The sequence below is a fragment of the Ornithodoros turicata genome, chromosome 2 (genome assembly GCF_037126465.1).
Source record: "Ornithodoros turicata isolate Travis chromosome 2, ASM3712646v1, whole genome shotgun sequence".
NCBI classification, from domain to species: Eukaryota; Metazoa; Arthropoda; class Arachnida; order Ixodida; family Argasidae; genus Ornithodoros; species Ornithodoros turicata.
The window spans coordinates 75,821,836-75,848,678 of record NC_088202.1 but is presented as its reverse complement, the minus strand read 5'-3'; the positions used below and the strand labels follow the sequence as shown (position 1 = coordinate 75,848,678).

The 26,843-nt window shown below is 44.9% G+C and overlaps 1 protein-coding gene across 1 annotated transcript; it reads right to left on the bottom strand.

The window, feature by feature from the left end:
• Positions 1-346: 346 nt before the first annotated feature.
• LOC135383728 (endothelin-converting enzyme 1-like) lies at positions 347-26,843 on the bottom strand. Its single transcript, XM_064613079.1, has 3 exons — positions 26,673-26,843; positions 25,502-25,636; positions 347-2,482 (listed from the first exon to the last, which is right to left on the bottom strand). The coding sequence occupies exons 2-3, from the start codon at positions 25,547-25,549 to the stop codon at positions 506-508; spliced, it is 2,025 nt and encodes a 674-aa protein (XP_064469149.1). The 5' UTR covers positions 25,550-25,636; positions 26,673-26,843; the 3' UTR covers positions 347-505.

Genomic DNA, 26,843 nt, shown 5'->3' with positions numbered 1-26,843 from the left:
GAAAGATGACGTGAAAGGTTCCCACTCTTTGAGGGTCAAATACTACACGGCATGAGCCGTGCAGGACAGCAGTCTCAGAAATTTAAGGGCTGCAGGATTTGCGGGCAGATTGTGTGCGATAGTGCGTTTGGGGTATTAGTCCAATACAAATGGGTCATGCCAGAGCAGATAATTGCAAAGAGTTCGAGAACCGAATGATCAATTACGCAGATCTCGGACACTTACCTGATGGTTGTAGCGACAAATATGCGCTGCAATGTGCGAGCAACGTTAACAGCCTATGTACCTTAATTCGAACATTTCTGGGAACGCAATTGCTCTCGGATATAGAGAGAGTCTAACGTGGTTATAGTAGGACATGTTTTGCTTTAATACTTGCGGGACGTATGCCTTGCGGGACCATGCACAACACGATTTTTCGAACAAAAATTGCGGGTACACTTCAATCCTAGAGTCCCAGCATGTTATAGAGACAATGGACAATCCGTCAGGTGGAGCTTGTACACTACACGACGGAACACTTTTTGGATGGGTTCATCTTGCTGCTAGCAGAACATTTGAACGCAGATGCGAACTCTTTCAAATTCTGCATCGGAAGGTTACATGCATCTTTTCTGGTTTCGCCTGACCCCGTACAACGAATATAGCACATTGATATTAGCATCTGTTGAAGCTTTGAATACTTGGACATGTCCTTGGCGAGGCCCTCGCTATCCTTAGCGCCAATGCTGTCATATGCCGCTTTCAAATACTGCATAGCAATGGACTCGTACACTCTGAAGTCTTTCTCAAATGAAGGCTGGACCTCACTTTCTACGCAGCGTTGTGCGTCGGTGAGCTTCTTGCGATTGGGTTCGCTCAGTTCCTGGACAGCGTTGAGGAGCAAGTCCTTCATAACGCCAGATAACATAAGGGATCCAAGAGCCGCTAACTGTATATTTTTGGGGAGTACAGCGGAATAGATGGGTGCTTTATTCACAAATGGTAAAACAATAAAACGACCCGTGTTGTCATCATAGATATTGTAGTAATTCCACTCTTGCAGGAACGGTATCTCTCCATCCGGGTTTTTTCTCCAGGCAGCGATGACGTTGAGGAGGTTATTCGTGAACAGTTTATCCATGTCAGGGTAAGAGCTGTACTTCTTGTCTAGCTCTGATGTTGGTTTCACATGATCATATCCGTCAAAGATTTCAGTGTAGTTTTGCTGTTCCATGTGTTTCTCGTAGTCGAACTGAAGTTCTGTTCGTATAACCTCAACGACACTCTTGAACAAGGTTTTGACTTGCTTCAGCACGTCTTGAACTAAGATAGAGCTAAGATACGGCGTGACAAGAGCTGTACCCATATACGTCTCCACATGAAGAAGGCACCGATATCTGGCTGTGTCTGCCGCTTTTTCATGGGACTCGTACATTAATTCAGCCATACCGGGCATAAACAGATGACCGATCTCGAATATGATGCCCCATTCCAAGAACTGCTCGATTGTAACCTCCGAGAGTTTCAGTGTTGCATTGTTCACCGCTTGAAAGTAAGGTAAAGTATCCAGTGATATTGCTATTGAAGCCTGCTCGGGAATCCCCAAAACGTCATTGAACAGCCTGCGCCATCTTGCGTACTCAAGTATATTGGGATAATTTTTAAATTCTTCATCAGACACAAGTTCTATTTCTTCGAATTCCATACTGGGTAAAAGAATATCCATGATCTGATTCTCGTAGCCCAAAGTCTCATTGAAAACTTTGTCGTCCGGTACTGGTCGCTGCAAGAGTTCGTACGATTTTTTAAAATAGTCGTCGTATTTGCCTTTCGCGATCAGGTCCTGCCGAATGTCTTCCCATACGAAGGTAAACGACCCTTGTGTAATGTTCACTACTATCGTGCCGTTTGGTAACAGAGATTTGGAAAACTCGAGAATAGGAGCGGAGTCCCAGTGTATCTGTGCATAAGCCATTACGGCGAGCAAATCTTTGGTTCCTGCTTCTAAGGGCCAGGTGACATTACCGGCTCGAAGCATCTGAATAAACTGTTGCGTTTCTGACCTCTTTCCCATAGCGATTTCAATGCAGGTCTGATAGTACTTCGCAGCTTTTTGCACTGCGTTCTGGCCAGTTTCTGGTACATTAGCCGTTTCTGCTGTTTCCGCAATACCCACTAGATGATTTCGACGGTGTTCGTAGAAAACACTTTTCTCATGTCCTTTGTCCCAGCCGCTGCAGACAAATCCGTAGAAATCGTCGCAGGGATCTACGGATGAGTCGAGGGAGGAGCTTAGAAAATATCCGTACTGTTCACATTCAGCCTTAGTGCAGAAGCCATCTTCTTTAGAGCCGTCTTCCTTCTTTCCCGACGATTCCTGGTGAAGTTTCAGGACTATAACGATAATTGCTATCACAAAAAAAACGAGACAGATAGAAATCCCTGCTGCCATCATCAGCTTTCGTCGATCTCCAGCTTCCGCAACAGCCGTGCCGGGCATCTGGAAAAGAACACAAAATACCGAGTGTGTATAAAACTTCACGATACGTACAGGTTTAACCTTGCTTAAGAATGCAGTTTCATCGGCAGGAGCTGGAGCGAAGCCATGGTGGCGCTTTGAAAAAGATGAAGGGGATAGAGGCTGGGGTAACGCGAGTCCGTCTTGGGCCACATGCGGTGGGTCGGAATGCAGCGATCGAATGGCCTATAGCAGATATACTATTCTCCTGTTACCTTTCCAAAGCGCCGTTAGCGTAACTCTGCTCCAATGATGCCGGAGGAATTCGTAATCTCAGATGTGGAACAGGATAGGGCAATTAAAAATGTACCCACAGGCACCACATTTGACCTGTTAGAGCAAATTCGATATACTATAGGGGTAAAGGCGAGAAGAGCCGCGTGGGATCGTACCGGCTCAATAACCACCACTTCTGTAATGTACAGAATAGCAATGCAGGTGATCGAAGGAAGGGTACAGGGCTGGATGGAAAGAGAAGGAATTTTTTGGGGAGCTACGGAACGGTTCTCGTCAAGGGAGGCGCCTAGAGGACAACCTGTTTGTCTTGACGTAGGTAATCGAAATAGCAGAACACGAGGATCGCCCTCTATGGATAGGTGTTCTAGATGTTATGGGGACATATTACTCGGTGGATCATGCCACCTTGCCATCTTGTGGAACAAGTTGAGGAACGTTGGGATGGAAGCGAGTATGATCGGCATATTGAGGGCTATCTATAAGACAGAATGGCGTAGATGCAGGCTAGCTGGTGGATAAACTCCATGATAGGCAGGCCTGAGCGAAGAACGAAGACAACGCATCATGCCCTCGTGTTGAGCTCTCATGTTGTGTTTGGTTTATGTGTCTTCGGCCATCCCTCAGGTTTGCTTATCATGGAGGCTATCTATAACAAGGTGAAAGTCATTTTGGGAAGGAAGAACGAGTGTGAATATAAGGATAGAGAAAGGACAGAGGCCAGGGATATCCACTCTTGCTAATTATCTTTACGCTATACATTAGAAAATAACACTCGAAAAGTTAGGAATAGGCTTTGTTACCACGTTTGAGAAAAATGGGCAAGAGTGGAAACAAAAAAATAGAATGGCTTTCTACCACTGTGTTATGTCTTTTGCCCAAACTTATTTTAATAAAGACTTGATGAATTTTATGTAATTACCAGTAATTGTAGTTACATACTCTCTTCGAGAGTTCTATACCGCTCTCATAGCTTTTTTCAGAAAAATCTGTCAATGATAAAACATCGTTTTGGATATGCGTTCCATGCAGCTACTTCTGTAATAAATTCAATGCCCCTAACAGTGTGACCAGCTTTTAGCCGCAATTTACTTTATTTATTATAATTGGGAACTATTGAGATCTATTGATTGACCATACTACGTGCTGGTGTCCCGTGGTAGCTTATACAAGGTAAGTTACGTAGGCAAAGGAGACATATGCGGTCAAGGGTCTTTTTTTTCCTGCCAGGAACATTTGCCAGATATTCGTTCCATTTTTATTTCATTTCTATTGATGAAAATTTAATTTCTTGAATTGAACTCCGAAATTCCCCAGGTCAATTCCACGTCTTATTTGCGGGAATGGGTTCCCCGCAGTGTTGTACATAGTGGTGCTACTGGTAGCGCCGCTACCATATTCGCTACTTTTTCAGTAATGGAGCAGCGATCACGCTACATTTTAAAATGCACTCTTAAAAATTAACTTGGCCGCATAGCACGATCCGTGCCAATCATCATCTCGAATGATATCGTTATCTGCCCTGATTTGTTGAAAACGGGTGGCGTACGCCTTTTTCTTGTGACAATTATGAACATCATAAGTATCACAAAAAAGGCGTACGCCTTCCGTTTTCAACAAATCAGGGCAGAAAACGATATCATTCGAGATGATAGTTGGCTAGGAGCGTGCTATGCGGTGAAGTTCATTTTTAAGAGTGTGGTAACGGTAAAAGTATTCCCGCTACAAAAAAGGGTAGCTGCGGGCTCTTTCTCCGCTACCGCTACCTTTCATAGTATGGAAGACGTGGAACTTTGCGTTTTTTTAACTTGATTGAGTTTATTGATATTCTTTTGAACGGCATTACATGTTACATTACACCACTCCCGCTCTTCTTGCTCGCCGTACACTCATAAAAACAGGTATTCACCGCATAGCATGCAGCTGTAGCCAACCACAATCCAGAATGACATCATTCTGTCCCCTAATTTGTTGAAAACAGAAGGCGTACGTCATTCTGTGACAATTATGTACTGCATAAGTGTCACAAAAAAGGCGTATATGCCTCCCGTTTTCAACAAATCAGGGACGAGAACGATGCCATTCGGGATGATGGTTGGCTACGCGATGCTATGCGATGAAGTTCTGTTTTTAAGAGGTATAATGCATGACAGCAAAGACCGCAGTTGACGGCTGTGTCAAACTCTCACTATTATTATTGTAATAGACCCAGAACTGGATTGCTAATTTTTAGCTCATATTTGCAAGACACAAACAGGCACGTGTAACATACTGCATGGGGTACAAAGCTTCCGTGACACTGCAAAACTAGTGTGAGCGTTTTGGAGTTTTTTCAAATTGTGTTTTGCAACTTTATTGTTCGAGGCAGATAAACAAAGCGTCGTGTCTTTTGGATCACGAATACGACAATATACTGGGATCGCAGCGAGATATCGCCATAGCCATTGCACTTCAATCGTATCGTCGACTTTGCTTTGAGGTGTTTTTGCCGCGGGTCAAACACTTCTGGGAAGGTAGAATCGCCTTAGCTTACACCGGTTGCCGAACGCGATCTAGTTATTGCCTCACATTGCATACGATACACCGTAGGTATGCGAGCCGCACAGAACGAAGAAATAATATTATTCGGGAGTCAGTGCATGCCAACATGCTTAATAATGCTTTTTGCACACTTGCTTTGTGGCAGTACATACGCGATTCACATTAAAGCCATTGATTATTTACAGCGTTCGACATGTTTAGGTAAGTGTTACCATCATGTGTTCTTTATCTTTCTCGAAGTGCTTCATTACGAAGGCAATCTCACACGGTTGGACTTCGCTCTTCCTGGGAAAATCATTCTTCCGAAAAAAAAAAAGCGTATTTAGCGTACACCTCTTAGAAATGAACTTCATCGCATAACACGTTCATAGCAAACTATCATCTTGAATGACATCGTTATCTGCCCTGATTTGTTGAAAATGGGAGGAGTACGCCTTTTTGTGACAATTATTGCTGTGTGCCAGACATGCGGTTTAAAAGACGATAGTCTCGGCACCCACGCCAATGGTGCATTCCACACGGAGAGGCCCATATTCGGGGCGCCCATAACATTGGGTCAGAGTGCACCTCCGCTGTCGGGATGGACTCTCACTTCGCAAGGCAGTCGGTTTCCTTCGAGCATCGGAGCCACTCGCTCGTACTCGACATGTAGCCTTATTGATCAGTATTAAATGTGTTATGTTGCTATAACCCACTCGGATACACTTCAACTGGCGACGAGGATGGGATACTGGTGACACAGCGGCAGTACGCGGCCACACGTCAGTCACCGCACGTCTGAAAACGTCTCATCCGACGAGACTGCGTTTCCCTTTGTTCTTCAGAGCGAGGAAGCAAGATGGATACTTCCGGAACCGCCCCAGCTTTCGACGCAGACGTGGAACCATGGAGTCACTACGTTGAAAGGTTAGAACAGTACTTCGTCGGAAACAAGATTACATACGGGAACCAGCGCACCGGTATTTTTCTCTCGGTTGTGGGACCGAAAACCTACGGGCTACTTCGGAGTCTCCTGGCCCCGGCCAAGCCGAGCACAAAGACCTTCGTGGAACTAGTAGCAACACTCAGCAGTCACTTCGCCCCGAAGCCGTCTGAAATTGTGGAACGTTTCCGTTTCAACTCTCGTGTCCAGCAGGAAAACGAAACTGTATCTACATTTATCGCTGAATTGAGAAAACTATATGAGTTCAGCGAATTCGGAACCACTCTGGATACGATGATACGGGACAGGCTATTATGTGGTGTCAGGGACATTGGCATACAAAAGCGATTGCTTGCTGAGCGGGAATTGACCCTAGAGAAAACTTGCGTGCGCCGTATAAATGGTAACCAAGAATGCCATGGAACTGAGTCAGCCTCCGGAGAACTCAGTGAACCGGACCATCAACCGAAAGGGTCGACAACGTCCGGTTGGTCAAGAGCCTAAAGGAACACCACCAAGACAAGCAAGTCAGAAATTTAAGTGCATACGATGCGGAAGAAGCGATCACGGAGCACCAGCAAGCCCATTTAAGACTACTGAGTGCCACCGCTGTAAAAACGAGGGACACCTTGCAAAGATGTGCTTGTCAGACTCACGACAACCAAGACCACGAGTACATGGTCGGACGAATGGTATTTCAACACAAGGGGCGACCTCAGGGGCAAGCCTTAACCTGCATGGAATCCATAGTGTCGACACCCAGGCAACGCCGCGTCCGTGGATCATCACCACTCGTTGGAAGGGCATCCCGGTCGACATGGAAGTTGACACAGGTTCGTCTGTTACGTTGATACCTGCTAGCACGTACAGGAAACGTCAAGCCTCCTGGCCAACGTCATTGCCATGCCAACGCAAGTTATCATGCTACATGGGTCAGCTACCAGTGCTATAGGAGTTCTGAAAATGGAAGTCACTTACGGACACCGGACGGCAACAGCTTCGCTTTACGTCGTTGCCCGTGAGGGCCTAAACCTATGTGGTCCTGATGTAATTGCAGCGCTGGATCTGCTTACCGTCAACGTGAATGCCGTTAACAGCGAAGGCAAGGTGACCAATCTGAAGCAGGATTTCAAATCCTTGCTTGAGCCAGGCATCGGTCTCATGGTAGGTCCCCACCTGCTCATCTTCATTTGAAGCAAGGCATAACGGCCAAGTTCTGCAAAGCAAGATCTCTTCCGTATGTAATGCGCGACAAAGTGTCTGCGGAACTTGATCGGCTGTGTGAAGCGGGAGTGCTCACACCGGTGACCCATTCCGAATGGGCGACACCTATCGTGCCCGTCATGAAGAAAGATGGCACAGTAAGAATATGCGGAGATTGCGAGGTTACGCTGAACCAAGTCTGTAACGTTGAACAATATCCTCTTCCGAAGATTGAAGACATGTTTGCGTCGCTTAGTGGAGCGGAGTGCTTTTCGAAATTGGACTTACGCGACGCATACCAGCAGATTCCACTTGATGAAGACTCACTGAAGGTCGCGGTAATAAACACCCATCGAGGCCTGTACATCTACAAGCGTCTACCCTATGGCATCGCTTCTGCGCCAGCGATCTTCCAGCGTCGGATGGAATCCTTGCTGAGAAAAATTCCTGGAACGCAAGTCTTTCTCGGTGACATCCTGATTGGAGAACGGGAGGCGGCGAACTTCGGAGAAACCCTGCGCAAGATACTCCAGCGTCTACAGGACAACGGTGTTCGCCTCAGGGAGGACAAATGTGAGTTTCACAAGTCGGAAATTTCGTACTTGGGACATCGCATTGACAAAAGAGGACTTCATCCCGAAGAAAAGAAGCTGAGAGCAATAGTAGAAGCGCCAGCGCCGAAAGACGGGCAAGAATTGAGATCTTTCTTGGGACTGCTTACTTACTACCGCAGCTTCATTCGTAACATGTCCTCCTTGCTCACACCCTTGTACGACCTACTGAAAAATGATTCCGTCTGGAAATGGGATACTGCCCAAGAGGTAGCATTCAAAAAGGCGAAAGATGTGTTGGTAAATTCTGAATTTCTCGCACATTTTGATCCGTCCGGAGAACTTCAGCTTCAGTGCGACTCATCGCCGTACGGAATAGCAGCAGTTCTATCACACCGCATCGATGGGCAAGACAGACCAATTGCATTCAGGTCGAGAACTCTCACGGCGGCAGAACGGAACTACTCCCACCTGGAGAAGGAAGCATTGACACTTGTTTTCGGAGTCACGCGATTAAGAGACTACCTGTGGGGACGACAGTTCATTCTCCGGACAGACCACAAACCGTTGGTAGGACTCTTCAAAGAAAGCAAGGCTATATCATCCACGGCAGCCAGCAGAATTCAGCGATGGGCGTTGACACTGAGCGCCTAGAATTACCAAATTGAATATAAACCTGGGCGTCAAAACGGCAATGCGCATGCACTAAGCCGCCTTCCCATAGGAGGAACTGCAACTAAGGAAGAACTCGCAAATTCAGAAGCAGTATGTTCTATCTAAATCCTGGAGGAGGGGCCACTGTCAGCAAAGCAGCTAGCCGACTTGACAAACCAAGATGCTATACCTTGTCAGCACTCAGGGATGCCATACAGCGGGGATGGCCACATAGGCTGCAAGATAAGGCATTGCAACCGTATTGGTCTCGAAGAGATGAGCTTTCGACGGACCAAGGACTGATCAGGTGTACGTTGGTCAGTTAGGTGTACGTTGCAGAGTATTTGACCACACATGACGGGCAATTGCTCTCAGCAACCCAACTTTGGGCAAGAGAAAATGGATGTCAGTTTGCCTCGTATAAAGGCGGAAAGGTGTTTATTCGTCGCAAGGAAGGAGAAACAGTTCATCTCGTGAAGCGTGAGGAAGACCTGTTGACTCTGAAGTTCTAGTCGATAACTGTTATCTTGACTGTAGTAGCGATGGATGATGCATATGTTACTGTAGATGAGCTAAAGCACCGTCTTCTTTCGAGCCACTTGCGTTGTAGTTTCTTCCATTTGAACGTAAGTTCTGCCGTAAATAAAGCTTCCGAACTGGAATGCCTCCTTGCTCAGCTAAATATGATTGATGTATTTATGGTGACTGAGACTTGGTATGTTCATGAGGCTGATGTATATCAGCCTCCGGGCTATAGACCATATTTTATGAATGAGGTGGCGGGGTTTGTGGATTCGTTACCTTGTGAGCTAGTAGAAGAATTCTGTGTCGTGACTACTGATCACGAAATTCTGTGCCTAAGGACGGAGCGAATTGTTTTTGCGGTTTGTTATCGGCCACCGTGTGGTAACGTTGGTAACATGTTTTCGTTTTTAGACAAAATGTTAAATGAGAACGGCCTTGAAGTAGTTGTGGCTGGTGACTAATATAAATTTGGTTGCTGATTCCAATATGGCAAAAGATTTTTTATGCTTATTTCAGTGCACGGGTGTACGAATACCATCAAATTACCAAATAGGATCACATCTAACTCAAGTTCTTTAATCGATCTATTTATCACTAGCTTTGATGAGACACCCTGCTATTCTTTAGTGGTTAGCTATGACATTAGTGACCATTTCCCTATTACTCTTTCAATAACTGCAGACATAGAACGGACATGAAACCGCACTTTTTTTCGTCAGCATATCACGGATAGAAGCCTCGCTGCTTTCAGGCAAGCTGTAGCAAACTGCGACTGGTCGGCTGTCATGCATATGAATGATGCTAATGAAGCGTACGGTGTGTTTTTAGATTTATTCAAGAACACTTATATAGCCCACTTTCCGCTCGTGGCCTGTACCCCGCCGAGGAAGGCCCGTAAGGAATGGATCACGGCCCAGTTGCTTAAAAAGATTAAAATGGAAGACAAAATGTTCAAACAATTCATCCGTACTCGAGACCCGGCATTATTTGCAGAATATAAAGCTTATCGGAACAGGTGAACGAGGGAAATTAAAGCGGCACGAGCGTCCCACTACCATGTCGCGTTTGAATCCTGTTACGGAAGTATGAGGAGCCAGTGTTCCAGATAAACTGCCTGTTTCTGGGAGAATGTTAGGTGGTAAAGAACTAGCAGACGCCTTTAACGGGGGGTGGGGGGGAGTTTTTTTATCAGACGAGAACACCAGTCAGGTACCAACGCACTAACTGATGCGTGCCTTTTCCATAACCCACCATTCCATGTATATTAGTCCTACAGCATCTGACGAAGTGCTCGCAGTTTTTATCAACATGAATAATAGCAGGAGCCGTGATGCCGATGACCTGCAAACGAAGCAGGTGAAGCAAGTGATTGACCTTATCCTTCCGGTTCTCACCCATATCTACAATCTATGCCTTGGATTAGGAGTATTTCCTCGGCGCATGCAAATAGCTAAAGTTTCAGCTCTTTATAAGAAAGGCGATAGACAAATTATGTCAAACTATAGGCCAGTATCTGTGATACCTATATTTTCTAAGGGACTCGAGAAATTAATTCATGTTCGCATGGCTTCTTTTTGTGACGCGCATAAAATTATTACCGCTGCACAGTTTGGGTTTACTAAGCATAAGTCCACTGAGCTAGCGCTGCTTCACAAAAAGGAGTATATTATTCGTGCTTTCGAAGAAAAGAAGATTGCGCTGATGATATTTGTAGATTTTACGGAGGCTTTTGACTATATAAATCACGATCGTCTTTTAATTAAATTGTGGAAATACGGATTTCGGGGCGTAGCTTACGGACTTATCTCCTCTTACCTATCAAATCGTAAACAATATGTTGTCATTAACAATTACAGCTCATCGGTCATGCAAATAACAGCCGGTGTTCCTCAAGGTAGTGTTATTGGTCCTCTCCTTTTTAACCTATATATAAATGATATAGTGAATATTTCTACACAAGCAAAGTATATACTATATGCGGATGATGTGACAGTGCTATTCTCTGCAAACCGAGTCGATGATGTAGTTGAACAGGCAAATACTGCACTCGATGGTTTGCAGTGTTGGTCGCTAGTCAATCAGTTGAAAGTCAATGCCACTAAAACAAAGGCTATCATGTTTAAACCAAAAAACAAACGGGTAGTAGTGCCACACCACCTGAATTTAGGCCCTGACAAGATTGAGTTTGTTCAAAATATCAAGGTATTAGGCATTATTTTTAATAGTCAGCTGAGCTGGGACGACCATGTAAAATCGCTGGCTACTAAGCTGGCTCGGGTTGCCGGAATTATTAGTCGTTACCGTTATCTGCTCCCTGTTGGAGTTAAGTTGTTGCTCTATGGTTCTTTCGTATTTGAGTTATGGTAGCTTGGTGTGGGGCACGACCACCTCACATAACATCGACACTATCCTTGGTTTACAAAAAAAGGGCTGTACGTGCCATATGTAGTGTGAGCTATACAGCTCACACAAGGGAGCTCTTCCCGAAATACAATATAATTAGAATATCAGAATTATATAACATGCGGCTTTTGCAGTGTTATAGGAAAGAAATTTTAAAGAATACTGACAATCTGTGCATGCTAGCTGGTCTTCTACATAAAATAGATGCATACCCCAGCAGGTACGCGGAACACTGGAAGGTACTAACCCCTCGTACTTCATAAGGGCTGCATAGTATAATTAACACGTTGCCCCGCGCTCTAAATATGCTAGCCACCCTTAATGTTGATTTATTTCGAATTTCCTTTGTGTGTTTAATATAAACTTGTTTAGTGAAATTTAATGCTTATTATGTAATCTTCCACTATGCTGTTATTCATTATGTCAGTCTCAGTGTTTGTTGGTTTATAGTGGTGAGAGGTTTATTTCATAGAAATGTATAGATACGCCCATTGATATTGTTCCTTTGTTAATTGGACAGATTTTTTTTAGTCTGTACTTGTTTTCCTCTTGACACAACTGCCACCAACTTCGGGGGCTATGGACACGTCAAGTTATTTTATGCAGCTTTTTTCCGTGGCTCCGTCCATTGTACAATGGTAAATAAACGAATTTGAACTTGAATCATGTGGGGAAGCAGGATAATCATCCCAGCAAAAGCACGCCATGCATTGCTACTGGAACTCCACTCTACACACTCTGGAATGGCACCAATGAAAGCAGTAGCAAGATCACTATTCTGGTGGCCCGGAATAGATGGCGACATCGAAAGCACGGCACGGCACTGTCTGGAATGTCAACAGGCACAGCCAATGCCAGCATCAAAGGAACCTCTGTCCTGGCCAACGACAACTATAAGATGGTCACGCGTGCATATTGATTATGCCGGGCCAATCGAGGGAATAATGCTACTCATCGTAGTGGACAGCTTCTCACGTTGGATTGAAGCAATTCCGGTTAAGAATGCTTCGTCTGAGCAAACTGTGAAGGAACTTCGCAGTGTATTCGCAGTGTTTTGGAATTCCACACTGCGTAGTGTCAGACAATGGCACGCCATTCACAGGAAAAACATTCCAGGATTTTATGAAAGCTAATGGGATACGACATATTCGTACAGCCCCATACCACCCGCAGTCAAACGGACTAGCAGAAAGGGCGGTACGCACGGTGAAGGATGCGTTCAAGAAAATGAAGACTGGGGATTTGCGCACAAATGTGGGCCGCTGGTTGCATTCATACCGTCGATCATCAAACACTGTGTCCGGTAAATCGCCCTCGGAAATACTACTTGGGTACAACATCAGGTCAAGATTGGACCTCATCAGCGTCCGAGAACTGCACAATGAGGCTATCTCAAAACCTGACCGGGCACGACCAAGCCCAGAAAAAGGTCGTTCGCAAACAGGTGTGCTCCAGCCAGGGACGCACGTGTTCGCTCGAAATTACGGGCGAGGACAAAAATGGATTCCTGGAGTGGTACAGAACCAAAAAGGATCCCGGATGGCTGTGGTGAAAACGGCGGTCGGAGACATGACTCGTCACGCCGACCAACTGCGTCGCGGATCGCCACAGAGGATGACACATGGATATCTGACGTGGAAGTTCACAACCCAAGCCTCCTGACTCCGGTTCGTCCACCTAGAAGGTCAGGACGATGCAGGAGGTCCCCACTACGCTACGGACAACCGGTGACATACTAAAGGGGGAGGAGTGCTGTGTGCCATACATGCGGTTTAAAAGACGATAGTCTCAGCACCCACGCCAATGGTGCATTCCACGCGGAAAGGCCCACATTCGGGGCGCCCATAACATTGGGTCAGAGTGCAGCTCCGCTGTCGGGATGGACTCTCACCTCGCATATAAATATTGCAGTCTTTGCACAGATACGGCAATGAGATGACTAGGATAAGGTGTTGCCTGGAGAAGAGGACGGTAGCGGAAAAGTAGCGGCATCATTTTTGTTACTTTATTTCGTAGCGGTATTGCGTCACTTTTTCACATTTGTAGAGACGCTAGATCGCGTTACGTTCCATATCAGGTGCTACACTGAGTAAAATGACCACGAGGAACCCATTTCCACAAAGAAAGCGTTGGGTTGACCTGGGAAATTTCAAACTGCAATTCAAGAAATTAAATTTCACCAAATGATATGAAATGAAAATGGTACCAATATGTGGCAAATGTGCCTGGCAAAAAAAATAAAAATATTCTTGAGTGCATGTCTCTCCGCTGGCTACGTTATTTACTACGAATTTCTATCATGGTTGGTGAACCACCCTGTATATGGTCGTGTCCTAAAACAAAGCGGTTGCTTCAGATACTACGAGAAGCGAAACAGGGCTGCACTTTTGTGCGTTATATTTTCCCCAACTACCGGTTGTATGGGCCACCGTCGGGACACATGGCCCGACACCAATCTCAGGTATCTCCAGTGTCCGCCTGAGAGATATCTGGATTCTTACACACAAAAGTAAAGAAAATGCGGCGATGTTCTTGTACCTAAAGTAAAACATGATCAGGAAGCTGTTATGCTACCCAAAACGTTTTTTTCTATCTAACAAAGCCACCAAAAGTTAGGACAGCCTTGTACACAAACAAAAGTAGGGACATGCATAATGAAAAAACTAGCGTTTATTGAAAAAACAGGAAGGTATAAAAGGGACAAAAGATGCTCAGGAGTACGTACATCAACAGCCAATAGCACAGAAGTTGACAACATATGGCGTGAAACCGCAGCAGGCAGACAGGAGAGGAACCAATTTCGTACATCAGAGCCGAGCTACTTACTCTCAAGAGGGGGTCAAAGATAAGGATGGGGTGCTTATACACTGGTTGAATTGTGTCACAATGTGAAAAACTTCAATTTCACGCAGTGTTTGATCAGCACTTCTGGCGTATGGACATGCTCACTCAGTGAAATAGATATGACACATTAATGGAGTTTCGAGCTTGACGCCACACATAGATCGTTACGTGTCACTTTACCAACCTCCTAGAGATATGCTTTTATTGTTCGGTTCGAGTATAATGTACATATGTGTGCAGTTCCAAATGCACTTCCGAACATCCGTGGGAGGAATAGTCAACAAGGCTGGATCGAACGCAAGGTGAGGTAGTACAAGCTCGCTACCATTTAGGGGCAGTTCTACTCTCGAAACGATGTAATTAATTATTGTGAGCAAGTGACCAAATTCTGCCTATCGCTACATAATGCACGAAGACAGAGCAAGGTATACAATGTACCAACACGTTTACACAGCCTTAGATGCAGAGGCACTCGAGGAGCTCAGGAACTGAACTAAATCTACACAACCCATGTAATAGCGTCCCGCACCACGATGTCACGGTAGACGTCCAGGGTCGACTGCAGTGATATACACACTCCAGGACAGCAGATTACTTGGTGTATAGAAAAACACATCAAATGCTGAGAGTCAAGTGACAATGCACATGCCATTTATACACCGTATCACCGAACCAAACAGGAAGCGGACGACAGAGGTACGTCCGGTAAGTTCTCGGATTGACCCAGAAGGTGGTGGCCGAGGGAATGAACTTTTATTACTTTTCAACGTAGAACCCGCAAACATCCAGACACTGATTTTACCTAATGATGATTCAATACTTGCATCCCACTGGGGAACAAATCAGTAGTGTCATCCTCCAAGCACACGGGTCACTGTGTTAATGACGTCGTCAAAACTGCGAAAGTGCACACCAGAAAGTTTCCTTCTCATCTTGAACTGATGGAAGAGGGCGATATCTAGTGAGCACAGTGAATGGTTGACCACAGAAAAACAAACAAAAAAAACCGCATGAGTGGATGGCAGCCATCGCCACAACAGCATTATATGGAGGCGCATTCTCCAGATGGGACAGGGCCCCCTTGGTATATACCGCTTCGCTTGGCCTTGATTGCGTCCTGCAAGCGACGAGGGATGATAGCTCAGCAGGACCCAGTGATGCCCTTTCTTAACGTAAGCAAGGTAAGCAATGTGCAGCATGCCCTCTGAATTCCAGAAAACTGTGCAATCACCCTGCATACTACAGACCGCGCCATCATCTTGCCTCAGACCGCCCCTTCTCCGGCGGTGGAGGTGCTTCTTGTGTATGGACTGGGCTTTGCTCTCGTGTTGGAACTGGTGGAAAAAAGTTTCGTCCACAGCCACAAACTGAACATGGAAGTGCGAAATTTGCCGTGGCTAGCTGGACATTGTTACTGAATATTGTGCGCGTGCGTTCTTGATCAGGCGCGAGCAGTCTTGTCACCCATGTGGCACATACCTTGCACATGTTAAGATATCGGGCAAGATGAGCTGAACTGGACTTTTGGATTTGCCTCTGGCTTGAGCGATGGCCCGAATGTTGAGCCGGACATCTATCATGTCCTCACCGTGCACATGGTGGATGGTCCTTGCAGGAGGACTTCGCAGGTTTGCCAAGACGGGATCACATTCGAAGCGTATTCGTACCCCGTCCTCGCTTGAATTTCGCCGTCCACTTCACTGTGCTAAAGCATGGGACACCTTCTCCAAACATAGCCACCACGTCCTGGTGCATGTCGGAGTAATTCATATACTTTTTGAACCCGTGTATCTGTAATTGTAACTCAGATACTTTAACAACCCTGCGAATCAGCCTATAGAAGCAGCGCAGTATAGATGTGTAGCTGGAAGATGGCTTCGGAACGATGTTTTCCCCTTTGAAGTAACGTGAGCAGTTGGAATATAAAGGGAACGGCAAAAGTTAAAAAATCGCTCAAATGGCGCCGAAATGTGACGTTATATGCAACCGTCATATTATATGACGATCAGGAAGAAATATGTCGAGATATGCAATGTATGATACACGAAACATCGTAAAATTGTGTAGTTGCGATTGGTAATATGCGGGGAAACCTTAGGATATCCGTTAGAACTCATTTAAAAAATATGCATTTTGCATGAACTCCCGGGCCCTACGGATCAAATAGAAAGTCAATTTCTTTATCCAGGACGAAAATAGTAACCTCACTAATGCACGTGTCTTTTACGCTTCTTTAAATTCACTCCTTGGCATTTCTCTTTCCAACACATTTTCTCTCCGAGCGATAACTTAGCAGCGAGCAGGTTAGTTGATGAGAACAGTATCATGAACAGCGGTGCGCGGGAAGGCGCGTACCACCTGCTGGCAACGGTGTGTCGCATATATCCAATAGAGCGACAACCTAGCAGAAAACAGGAGTGGACACACGTACATAGATGGATGGAATAGCCAGCCACCCGTTTCTTATTCGAACTCTTCCTGATAGCTAGCAGAGGGCCGCTTCGATGAAGAAATACGCAGATGCCGTAAACTTGTCCCATGCTGTAGCTTCCCTCCTGACAATTATAATCGCCACTGCTAAGCGGGATTTCGCGAGAAGCTTTTCCCCCCGGACCCACAACAGACAGCCAAATTGTTCGAGACTCAACAACAGACAGCAACAACAGACATTTAGCAAGATTGTTCGAGACCCAATACGTCACATCGAGACTATACTTCTCAGCAACCTTCTTGACGTTGTGTACGCCCTGTGCAGATACGGCAACCGCTCGGACGTATTTCGCTCTGAACTGTCAGGATTGGAAGGAGCCATTTATTTTCTCTGAGAGCCATTCATTGTCAGGAATGACTAAGCCGCTCATTGTGGCAATGCTAGTAGAAGACCTGCATTCTTCAAGCGTTTGCCTATAAACTGAAACTTTTGATCACCATATGCGAGTATGTCTTGAGGACTGATGACGCAAGACTGGACTCAGCTGTCCCCATTTCGACCAGCCCCGAATGAGACGAATCAAACTGCAACATTGTCTTTCCGTCGGCTTGCACGACATGCAAGAAGCACAGCGATAACTTAGTTCCCTGTGCAACAGCAGTCATCTACAAGATCCCGCTAAGCTATGGCCGAGTATGCATTGGTCAGATGGGAAGGTGCCTATATAATCGTTTAAAGTGACAGTCGCACCCGTTTCGGGCGATTTCGAAACTATAGTGTCATTTTATTCCTTATGGACTACTGAACACGCCATCGAAAACCCCACACGAAATAGTGGCGTTGTTCGGCTGTTATTCGATGGAATACACGACAAAAGCAGACGACGGATGTTGTGTGTATTCCGTTAATCCCTCTCTCAAAAAGCGCGAAAACGTATTTATCTAAGAACCAATCAGGGCGCAGCCGCCAGAATCTGCACCGGGACGCTTTTGCTCCGCCGTCGTCTGCAAGCTCTGCAAGGCATTGGGACGTCAACATGTCCGACGCGAGTGAATGTTAACTGTCGTCGCTATCCAGAGATTTCCTCGAGGACAGCAGTGATGCAGTAATAGAGGACAATGATCCTTATTCTACAGATCCATTGCGACGACACTGTATACTACGCAGACGATAATTGTCGCGACGATCCTGACGTTCGTCAGTTACGAGCAGCTTCTCGAGCTTGACAGACGCCCACTTCGAAAGCAACAGCCCAACAGCTGCCTTTGCTGGTTTTGGAGTCAGAGGAGTCGGACGTGTATCGTGTTGCCGCGCAGTGGGCCCTGTAGCGACGCTCTGCACTAGCACATTGTTGCAACAACAACAACTTTATTTTGGCTTTTGGAGAGTGGGGAGGTTCATCGCCACAGGCGATACTCTACCCCATTGCTGGTGGGAATGTCGGGAATAAAATAACGAGCCCCGTCACAATAACGATCGAAGTCCGATGGTGTCCAGAAATGTCAGAAGAGCTTTGAGCGCAGAGCGTTGCTGGGCTGGATTAAGCCAGGGACCAAGCAATTTTGATAGGGAGAAGGGGCGAGAGTTCAGCTTACGAAGAGACTCGGAGAGTGTGGTTCCATTGTTGCAGTGCATTACGGAGCATCCCCCTCCCCCCCCCCCCCAATAGCTATAGAAATCACGCAGCTGTCGCTGATATAATCGTACAATGAAAAAATGGCTAGGAAGCAAGCGAGCTGTACAGTTAGGGATGACGCCGAAATAAATCATGTAAAAATAAAACGTTCAAAAATAAATCTCTTAAATGTCAAATTTACAAAATAAACTCTTCAATACAAATCATGAGAAAATCCACGCTGTCGAAATAAACTCCCAAAAATAAACTTTGAAGAATAAACGCTTCGAAATAAATCCATCGTCCCTGATTTGTGGACAGCCGACGGCTCTACGTCCGCCGCGGAAAATAGTACCCTCCTCGCGCTTGGGGCTAGCCAGGGCTATAACTGTGAACGAGGATTTCGATACACCGGAAGTAGGTTGTCTGTCTGTATGTGTCCCGTGACCAGTTTTGCCAACTTAGAAGGGGGGAGGGGGGCTGATATAATTCGGAATGACAGATGCCCGGGAGCGTATTATTCGATGAAGTTCTGTTTTAGCAGTGCAAGTAACGCGCGACATCGGTGTAATATAGTCTAAGATAGAGCCGACTATCAGGAGAGTTTGGCCATTCTTTGGTATGTTTTCTGATTTTGCGTTTCTCTTTTTCGTGTGCGTGCGCGCTTTCTTGGCCTTTCTTTTACCAGTGGGAATTACCGTCGCCGCGCAATCCGTCCACAGCGCTCAGCTGGCTCAAGGATCAAGAGCATACCTGGGTAAATTACTTCTAAAATGTAATTAAATTACATTGCTCCAGTTAGAATTTAATTAAATTACATTACTCATTACTGCAATTGAAATGTAATAAAATTACATTACAATTACTACGAAAAAGTAATGACATTACAATGTCAGAGACACAATAATGAGACGAAGGTTACGCAATGTATCACGACAACAGGAAGATTGTCAGGAGGAGGGGCCCGCAAACAATGGTTCTCCAGGGCTACAAACCGTTCACCTAGCAACGTTTGTTTGTGGGTGCCCTGCCTAAGGCAACTGGCTCGTAGAAGGGAATTGACGTTCCACGTGCCGATTGCGTGCGTCACCGTTCATAGTGCCGTTGGAATTCTTTTCACTCGCCAGTCCCCTAACTCTCTTTCTGCCAAGTGCCAACACAGAACACACACTCGATTCTTTTGTAAAAAGTAATGAGTAATGTCATTAAAATTACAGCCCAAATGTAATTAAATTACATCACAAATTACCTAATATCAAAAGTAATGCATTACATTGCAAATTACCAGAAAAAGTAATTCACTACTGTAATTTCATTACAATAATGCTATTACTACCCAGGTATGATCAAGTGTGCGTGTCCTGTATTCATACGCGCATCGTCGTCATCACCTTTAAGCTGGATATTTCGAAATACTAAGTTGTTATGTAATTGATAACAATACAAACATGAGCAAGAAACATCATAATAGCATGTTTCGCCGAAAAGAACATCACTACTTTAATACGGAGCGTTACCTTCCTAAGCCTAACCATTATTTATTTTAACAGCGTTTATTTTGAGGACGTGTATTTTTAAACGGTTTATTTCAGAAAATGGATTTCGAAGGGTGGAATTTTAAGCGTGGATTTTTTAATGTTTTATTTTAAAAGATTTATTTCGGCATTCCCAAATTCCATCCACGAGCATGTTGTGTATATATGTAGTAGCAATGTGCATATCAAGTGTAAATAGTAAGTGGCTGCAGCATCGAACTAGATATTCATGCAGAAATGCATGTTTCTCCACAACTAGCATCCGACATTTTATCGCCTGAATTCAGAAAAGCATCTCATCTTAACAAGTCCCACCCTGCTTATTACGAGTATATTACGTGAAACATCCTGTTGGGCATGTTGGACTTACACATTAAGGGTAAGAGCGCTAACACTACAGGAGATAAACACTAAGAAGGGACATACACACACACACACACACACACACACTTTAGTGGCATACTTTGTATACGTGTATATGTTGCTACATGCTGTGTACAGTTTAGCTTGGTTGTTTTTCTTGGCACAATGTATATTTTAGTGCTTTTACCCTTTTTAATTGACACGGCAGCCTTAAGGATTGTTTTTCTCTCAAGGTTCACCTGCTGGATCTGGGGCTACCTGGATGTGCTGTTGCTCTTCCCATCGCCATATGAGGGTACTAACATATTCAGAAGGATAACATATTCCATTTACATGTTGTAACTTACCTTACTATGGAAACCAATTTTTTTCACAATGCAGTATATTCAATGCAGCAAAAAAAAGCTTGTAATCTCCATGAGTTTTGCTAGTTGCCTGTGGTCGGAGCAAACTTGCGAAGTGGGGTAGTCTGTACTAAGCGAGCATCTTCCAACAGGAAAAGACAAGGACACTATAACATGCACAAGAAGACAATCTGCTCTACTAGCAACTAAGTAAAAAATTACTGAAAGAAGTTGCTCACAGTTTTTCCAGAAGAGTGTGCTGATCTTGCGCATGTGTTCTTAAATTGTTCTTCAAGTAAAAGAAATGCCTTTGTTGTATTCTGTCACGCAGTTGCTATAGCAAAGCAGATCATCCTGTTGTGCATGTTTGTGTCCCTGTCTCTTGCTGCTTGAAAATGATTGCCTGTATTCGTAGGACATGGAAATTAAGTGAGTGTACATGTGTTCGCACACTTATTCCATTTTATGCAGGTTTTTCCTTTTGCTCCACAGCAATCCCATGTTGTAAACAAACAAACTGCAAGTAAATCTTTCTGATCAGTCCACTTGTAACTCATGTCATGCAGCATAACATTGAGACCTGTCTCATTCCTGCTGTCCATGTCTAGTTTCAGCTCTCAGCTGTCATGTGGTGTAGACGTACACTGAACTGCACAATAAAAGGATAAGCAAAGCATGACCGTGAGATTTTGCTTTATCTTGAGAACTTTTCACACGCAACAAGCAGAGCATGTCTGTTTGGACTTAACATATTGGAGAATGGAGAAGGACAATAACAAACACAGAGAGCGTTCAACTAGCAACAGATTTATTTGGACTAAGGGTGTTTGTCCAAATAAACCAGATGCTAGTTGAACGCTATGTGTGTTTGTTGTACTTGTCCCTGTGCGGTGATGCATTCAGGTGCAGGGCCCTGTATTCCTATTTGCTTGTGGGATGCGTTAATGTAGCAAGTGCTAGCAGCCTAGCCAGTAGATCCATGGTGGGCATCAGATGTCCACAGGGGAGGGTCAACAAAACGCATCCATGAAATGCAACAGCAGTACAGGTGAGACACAAATAAAAATGCAACTAACACTAACAGAACATGTCCTCAATAACAAGTAGTTTATGAAACAATTTCTCCCTGATGCCACTTTGGACATCTTTGTCCATAAATGTAACTTGGTAGAAAATCCAGCGAATTGGTTGGGAAATGTCAAGGAGAGAGCCTCTGGAGGACAACTACCAATATTTTGACTGTTCTTCTATGCACTGTCCCGATCATTGCCACGGTATTTAAAGCGCATGGAAGGACTCAAAAAGAAACATGATGGGAGAATTAGAATTACAAGTCCTGTGCAGAATATGAAGACATCTCAACAAAAGAGACATAAGACAGCGTCAAAGTTTCGCCTCAAGTCTTAATTACATATAGGAAATGGGAACAGTTACGAACTTGGGACTTATACTGTCCAAAGTTGTACCATATTAATGTACGCATGCCATTCACAGCAAAAGATAAATGCCGCTTTTGTGCACTTAAATACTGTGATTTCGTCAGGTAGACGCTTTCATGATGTCAAACAGGGATGACGCCGAAATAAATCGTGTAAAAATAAAACGTTCAAAAATAAATCTCTCAAATATCAAATTTGCAAAATAAACTCTTCAATATAAATCATGAGAAAATCCACGCTGTCGAAATAAACTCCGAAAAATAAACTTTGAAGAATAGACGCTTCGAAATAAATCTTTTAACATCCATCGTCCCTGATTGGTGGACAGCCGACGGCTCTATGTCCGCCGCGGAAAATAGTACCCTCCTCGCGCTTGGGGCTAGCCAGGGCTAGAACTGTGAACGAGGATTTCGGTACACCGGAAGTAGGTTGTCTGTCTGTATGTGATCCGTGACAAGTTTTGCCAACTTAGTAGGGGGGCGGGGGGCTGATATCATTCGGAATGACGAATGCCCGGGAGCGTATTCTTCGGTGAAGTTCTGTTTTAGCAGTGCAGGTAGCGCGCGACATCGGTGTAATATAGTCTAGTATAGAGCCGACTATCAGGAGAGTGACCATTCTTTGGTATGTTTTCTGATTTTGAGTTTCTCTTTTTCGTGTGCGTGCGCGCTTTCTTGACCTTTCTTTTAGCAGTGCGAATGACCGTCGCCGCGCAATCCGTCCACAGAGCTCAGCTGGCTCAAGGATCAAGAGCATACCTGGGTAAATTACTTCTAAAATGTAATTAAATTATATTACTCCAGTTAAAATTAAATTAAATTACATTACTCCAGTTAAAATTTAATTAAATTACATTACTCAGTACTGCAATTGAAACGTAATAAAATTACATTACAATTACTACGAAAAAGTAATGACATTACAAAGTCATTACTTTACCATTATTGGCATACATGTTCCCTAGTTTGGGGAAGGCACAAGGGACACACAAGTTGACGAAACTTGCCTTCCCCGAAATTCGAGGAAAAAAATGTATGCTTACAGTGTATCAACAGTTAGCTTGTACTCTTCTATTTGTCTCTTCTACACGTCATGCTAGTGTGCCTCTTATGACGTATCGTTCCACAATGTGGAGACGAAGGAGACACAATGTATCACGATAACAGGAAGATTGTCAGGAGGATGGGGCCCGCAAACAATGATTCTCCGGGGCTACAAACCGTTGACCTAAGGACGTTTGTTTGTGAGTGCCCTGCCTAAGGCAACTGGCTCGTAGAAGGGAATTGACGTTCCACGTGCCGATTGAGTGCGACACCGTTCATAGTGCAGTTGGAATTCTTTTCACTCGCGAGTCCCCCAACTCTCTTTCTGCCAAGTGCCAACACAGAACACACACTCGATTCTTTTGTAAAAAGTAATCAGCAATGCCATTAAAATTACAGCCCAAATGTAATTAAGTTACATTACAAATTACCTAATATCAAAAGTAATGCATTACATTACAAATTACCAGAAAAAGTAATTTATTTCTGTAATTTCATTACAGTAATGCTATTACTACGCAAGTATGATCAAGTGTGCGTGTCCTGTATTCATACGCGCATCCACTGGTAGAAGATTCCCTAGTTTATGGAACCGCTTCATGTTCGGCCAGCTTGCGCGGTATAATTTATTATCGATATTGTAAATCTTTGGAATCTAGAGGGTTTGAAATTGGCAGCGTGGAGAGATGTACATGCGCGACTTTAGTGTGACGCAACAGGGACTTTACCTTTCACCTGAGCACAGAGGTGCGAATGATTCACTTCGGTCCCGCTACAGAGAATGTGTGAGGAGGAGGTGCGGGGGAGGACGAATACAACGTGACCATCCTGAATGTACGTTACGGAAATGTCACACGAACTGCCGAGGAGATTGCTGCTTCCTCCCTTCTCGTGGGTCAAGGTCCGCTGCCCGCTCTCGCTACTAAATACGACTCTGGAAGCACTTTGATTCCGAGCTAAAGGGCTGCTGTTGTGCGCATGGGGAGTTGTCTGGAGGGAGGCCTCCTGCCGGGCGCATTTATTTCAATTAGGCAGGGGAACGAACCTTCCCTTCAAGACAGCATGCTGCTTCACTCAAAGCTGTAGGTGGTGCACACCTGCCTGCGCACTGCATTTCTCGCTACTGTTCGCCTCAGCTGGCCTGCACTGGAGTTGTCCGTCGGAGCAAGCGGCAGTTAGAAAGAGATACTAGAGGCCAGGAACGGCGTCTACGGGGGTGGGTGGGTGGCAGGGCAGACGCCTTAGTGTGCCTATCGGGGCGCCGAAAAGACACAGTTCGGGCAGCAAGAATGCGAGTTGAGGATGGGCACAAATTTCCCACTTGTCCCCCCAGAGGCAAAAAGTAGACGGTGGCCCAGCTAGATGGGGCCGAAATTAAAAGTGGTAAAGGTACGTGCACCACTATATAGCTTTTATTTTCCTAGTGGTCACAGAAACTGGCTCCATACTTCATCGGTAGCTGCATTACTGTCCCTATTTCGTCCAGGACATTCCAGGTTGTGACAGATGTTTTGCTTTTGTATCTTACATGTTTGTGGTATAGCATTTGTCGTGGGTGGCCTCGAGAGAGCGCTGTGTGTACACGTTTAGGACTGGAAATTCTGTCAGTTTAGTTGAAAGCAGCGCCTATCGTAGGTAGTCTGGCGTCTCTCTCGTCCAGTGTTCTCTGTCTCAGTGTTCTCTGTGCTGGGAGGGAACCTTCCGTTTTGCGAACACACTAGGTCATACCCTGGGCTATATAACTATAAAATATGAAGGAAATCGGAGGTGGGGTTTTCGAGAAACGAGAGCCCAAAAAATCTCATTGTTGAGAACATAGCTGCACTCTACACCGCCTTGTCAAGAGGCGGCCAGGTACAGACATGTAAATTTGACATCAATTTAAAGAGCACGCTTCGACCTACACGCCGGTACATCATATATCTCGATGGCATGTATAGGAAGAGTGCAGCGGAAAGACAAATATGAGCAAAATGTGAATTTTGTTGAAACTTCAGCGATTTTTATTGAAAATCAAAATAGAATTGACCAGTGCTGTTTATGCACATTGAAAGTCGTTGTACCTGACAAATTGTGCAAAAAAATCTATAGTTTGGGACCGTCCGATGGCGAGGAATAAAATGTCAAAGTCGCTCCGTCAGATAGCTCCGTCGCCGAGTCAATTTCTTTGGGATTTTTTTTCCTGGTGAACCACAACACAAAGGGCCAAAATATTTATTGCTCCTGTGTGTATGCGTGTTGCGATACAACATATATTATTTGAAGGGAAATCGGTGATGGTGCCCGGACCACCCTGCGTTAGTTGAGATGGAATCACCCAGGTACTTAATGTCCATAGTAAAGAATAAACTCACGGCTTCTTCAGCACCTGGGCCACGATGATGGGCTCCTTCCTGTGCCATGCTTTTGTGATGCTGTAGACGTTTTCTGGGTTAGCTGAAATCAGCACACTGAGCTTTCGGATGTCGAATCGATGGGCGCTGTTCTTTCTGTGGGAGAAGGAATAGTGAGGCATCCAATCACGAATTTTTTGATGAGATTTGAATCGTACTCTCGCAAACTCTAGCGAGTTTTGTTGCTTGTAAGAGTTACTTTACCTGATCTCCTTCATCCCGTCACCCATTCGAAAAGGATGCGCGATTACGCATACCAGTTTACCAGGTTAAAGCAAAATAGTGTACAACTGTGTCCAGAGATAACAGCCGTTGTCTACGGAAGACTTAAAGGTCACATCTGATTGATTTATAAATGGATGAGACCCCAGGCAGCACAACGACATTGGACCATTGATGGTCCGACATTGGCATTTCAATGTGGCTATACTGGACCTATATTGGCTGTGCAACGCGGTCCAATATTGAGTCAATGAAACTGCCAAAGGCGGTCCTACATTGGACACCAATGAAGTGTCAATAAAAAGTGCATGTTATATTCGTGCAGATTAATATCAATTCAGTGGCTTATGCATGCACAATAAGCTCAATAATTTAGAAGGCTGACCTTATCTCTGTTGATGTCTGCCATTGCACAGAAATTCTGAGTCAGTTTGTGAAGGGGTGAGAAAAAATTAATTTATTCAATATCCATGAGCATCTGTATATCCAGAACGAAGCGACCAGTTGCTCAAACGAAAGGAGAGATATTCCAAGAATTTTTGGTAACGTTCGTAGGCTTTTATTGTTATCATGGTTATCAATTGAGGTGACTTTCCACTACTTCACTGCACAGCCTCATAATGACTGTATATATTGTACATACCGCAGTGGACACACGACGTAAGCCTATCACAGTGAGTTTCTAGGGGTACAGTACTGGTTGCAAAATGAACAAGTGCTGAAGTGTTCGGATGATCTCTCTCGAGCAATCGCAAAAACAGTACAGGGTAAGCAGCCATAGTACGCACATCGAATGAAATCTGAGATACCTGCCGTACAGGTTACGCACTCATGTGCAAATGGTTCGCCTCTCATACCTTTCACAGATGATACAAACTATGATACAATAGCTCTCCGGACACTAACTCACCGGTACGATATGGCACCGCAGGCCTTTGGCACAGGAGGCGAGGCAACGGCAAACGATTGCAAGGCCCCGATGGAACACTTCTTCTTCCACTTCTAATTTCTACTCGTTCTTCTTCTGCACAACGCACATTCTTCTGCTGCTGCTGCTTCTACGAGGTGCGGCAAAATAATC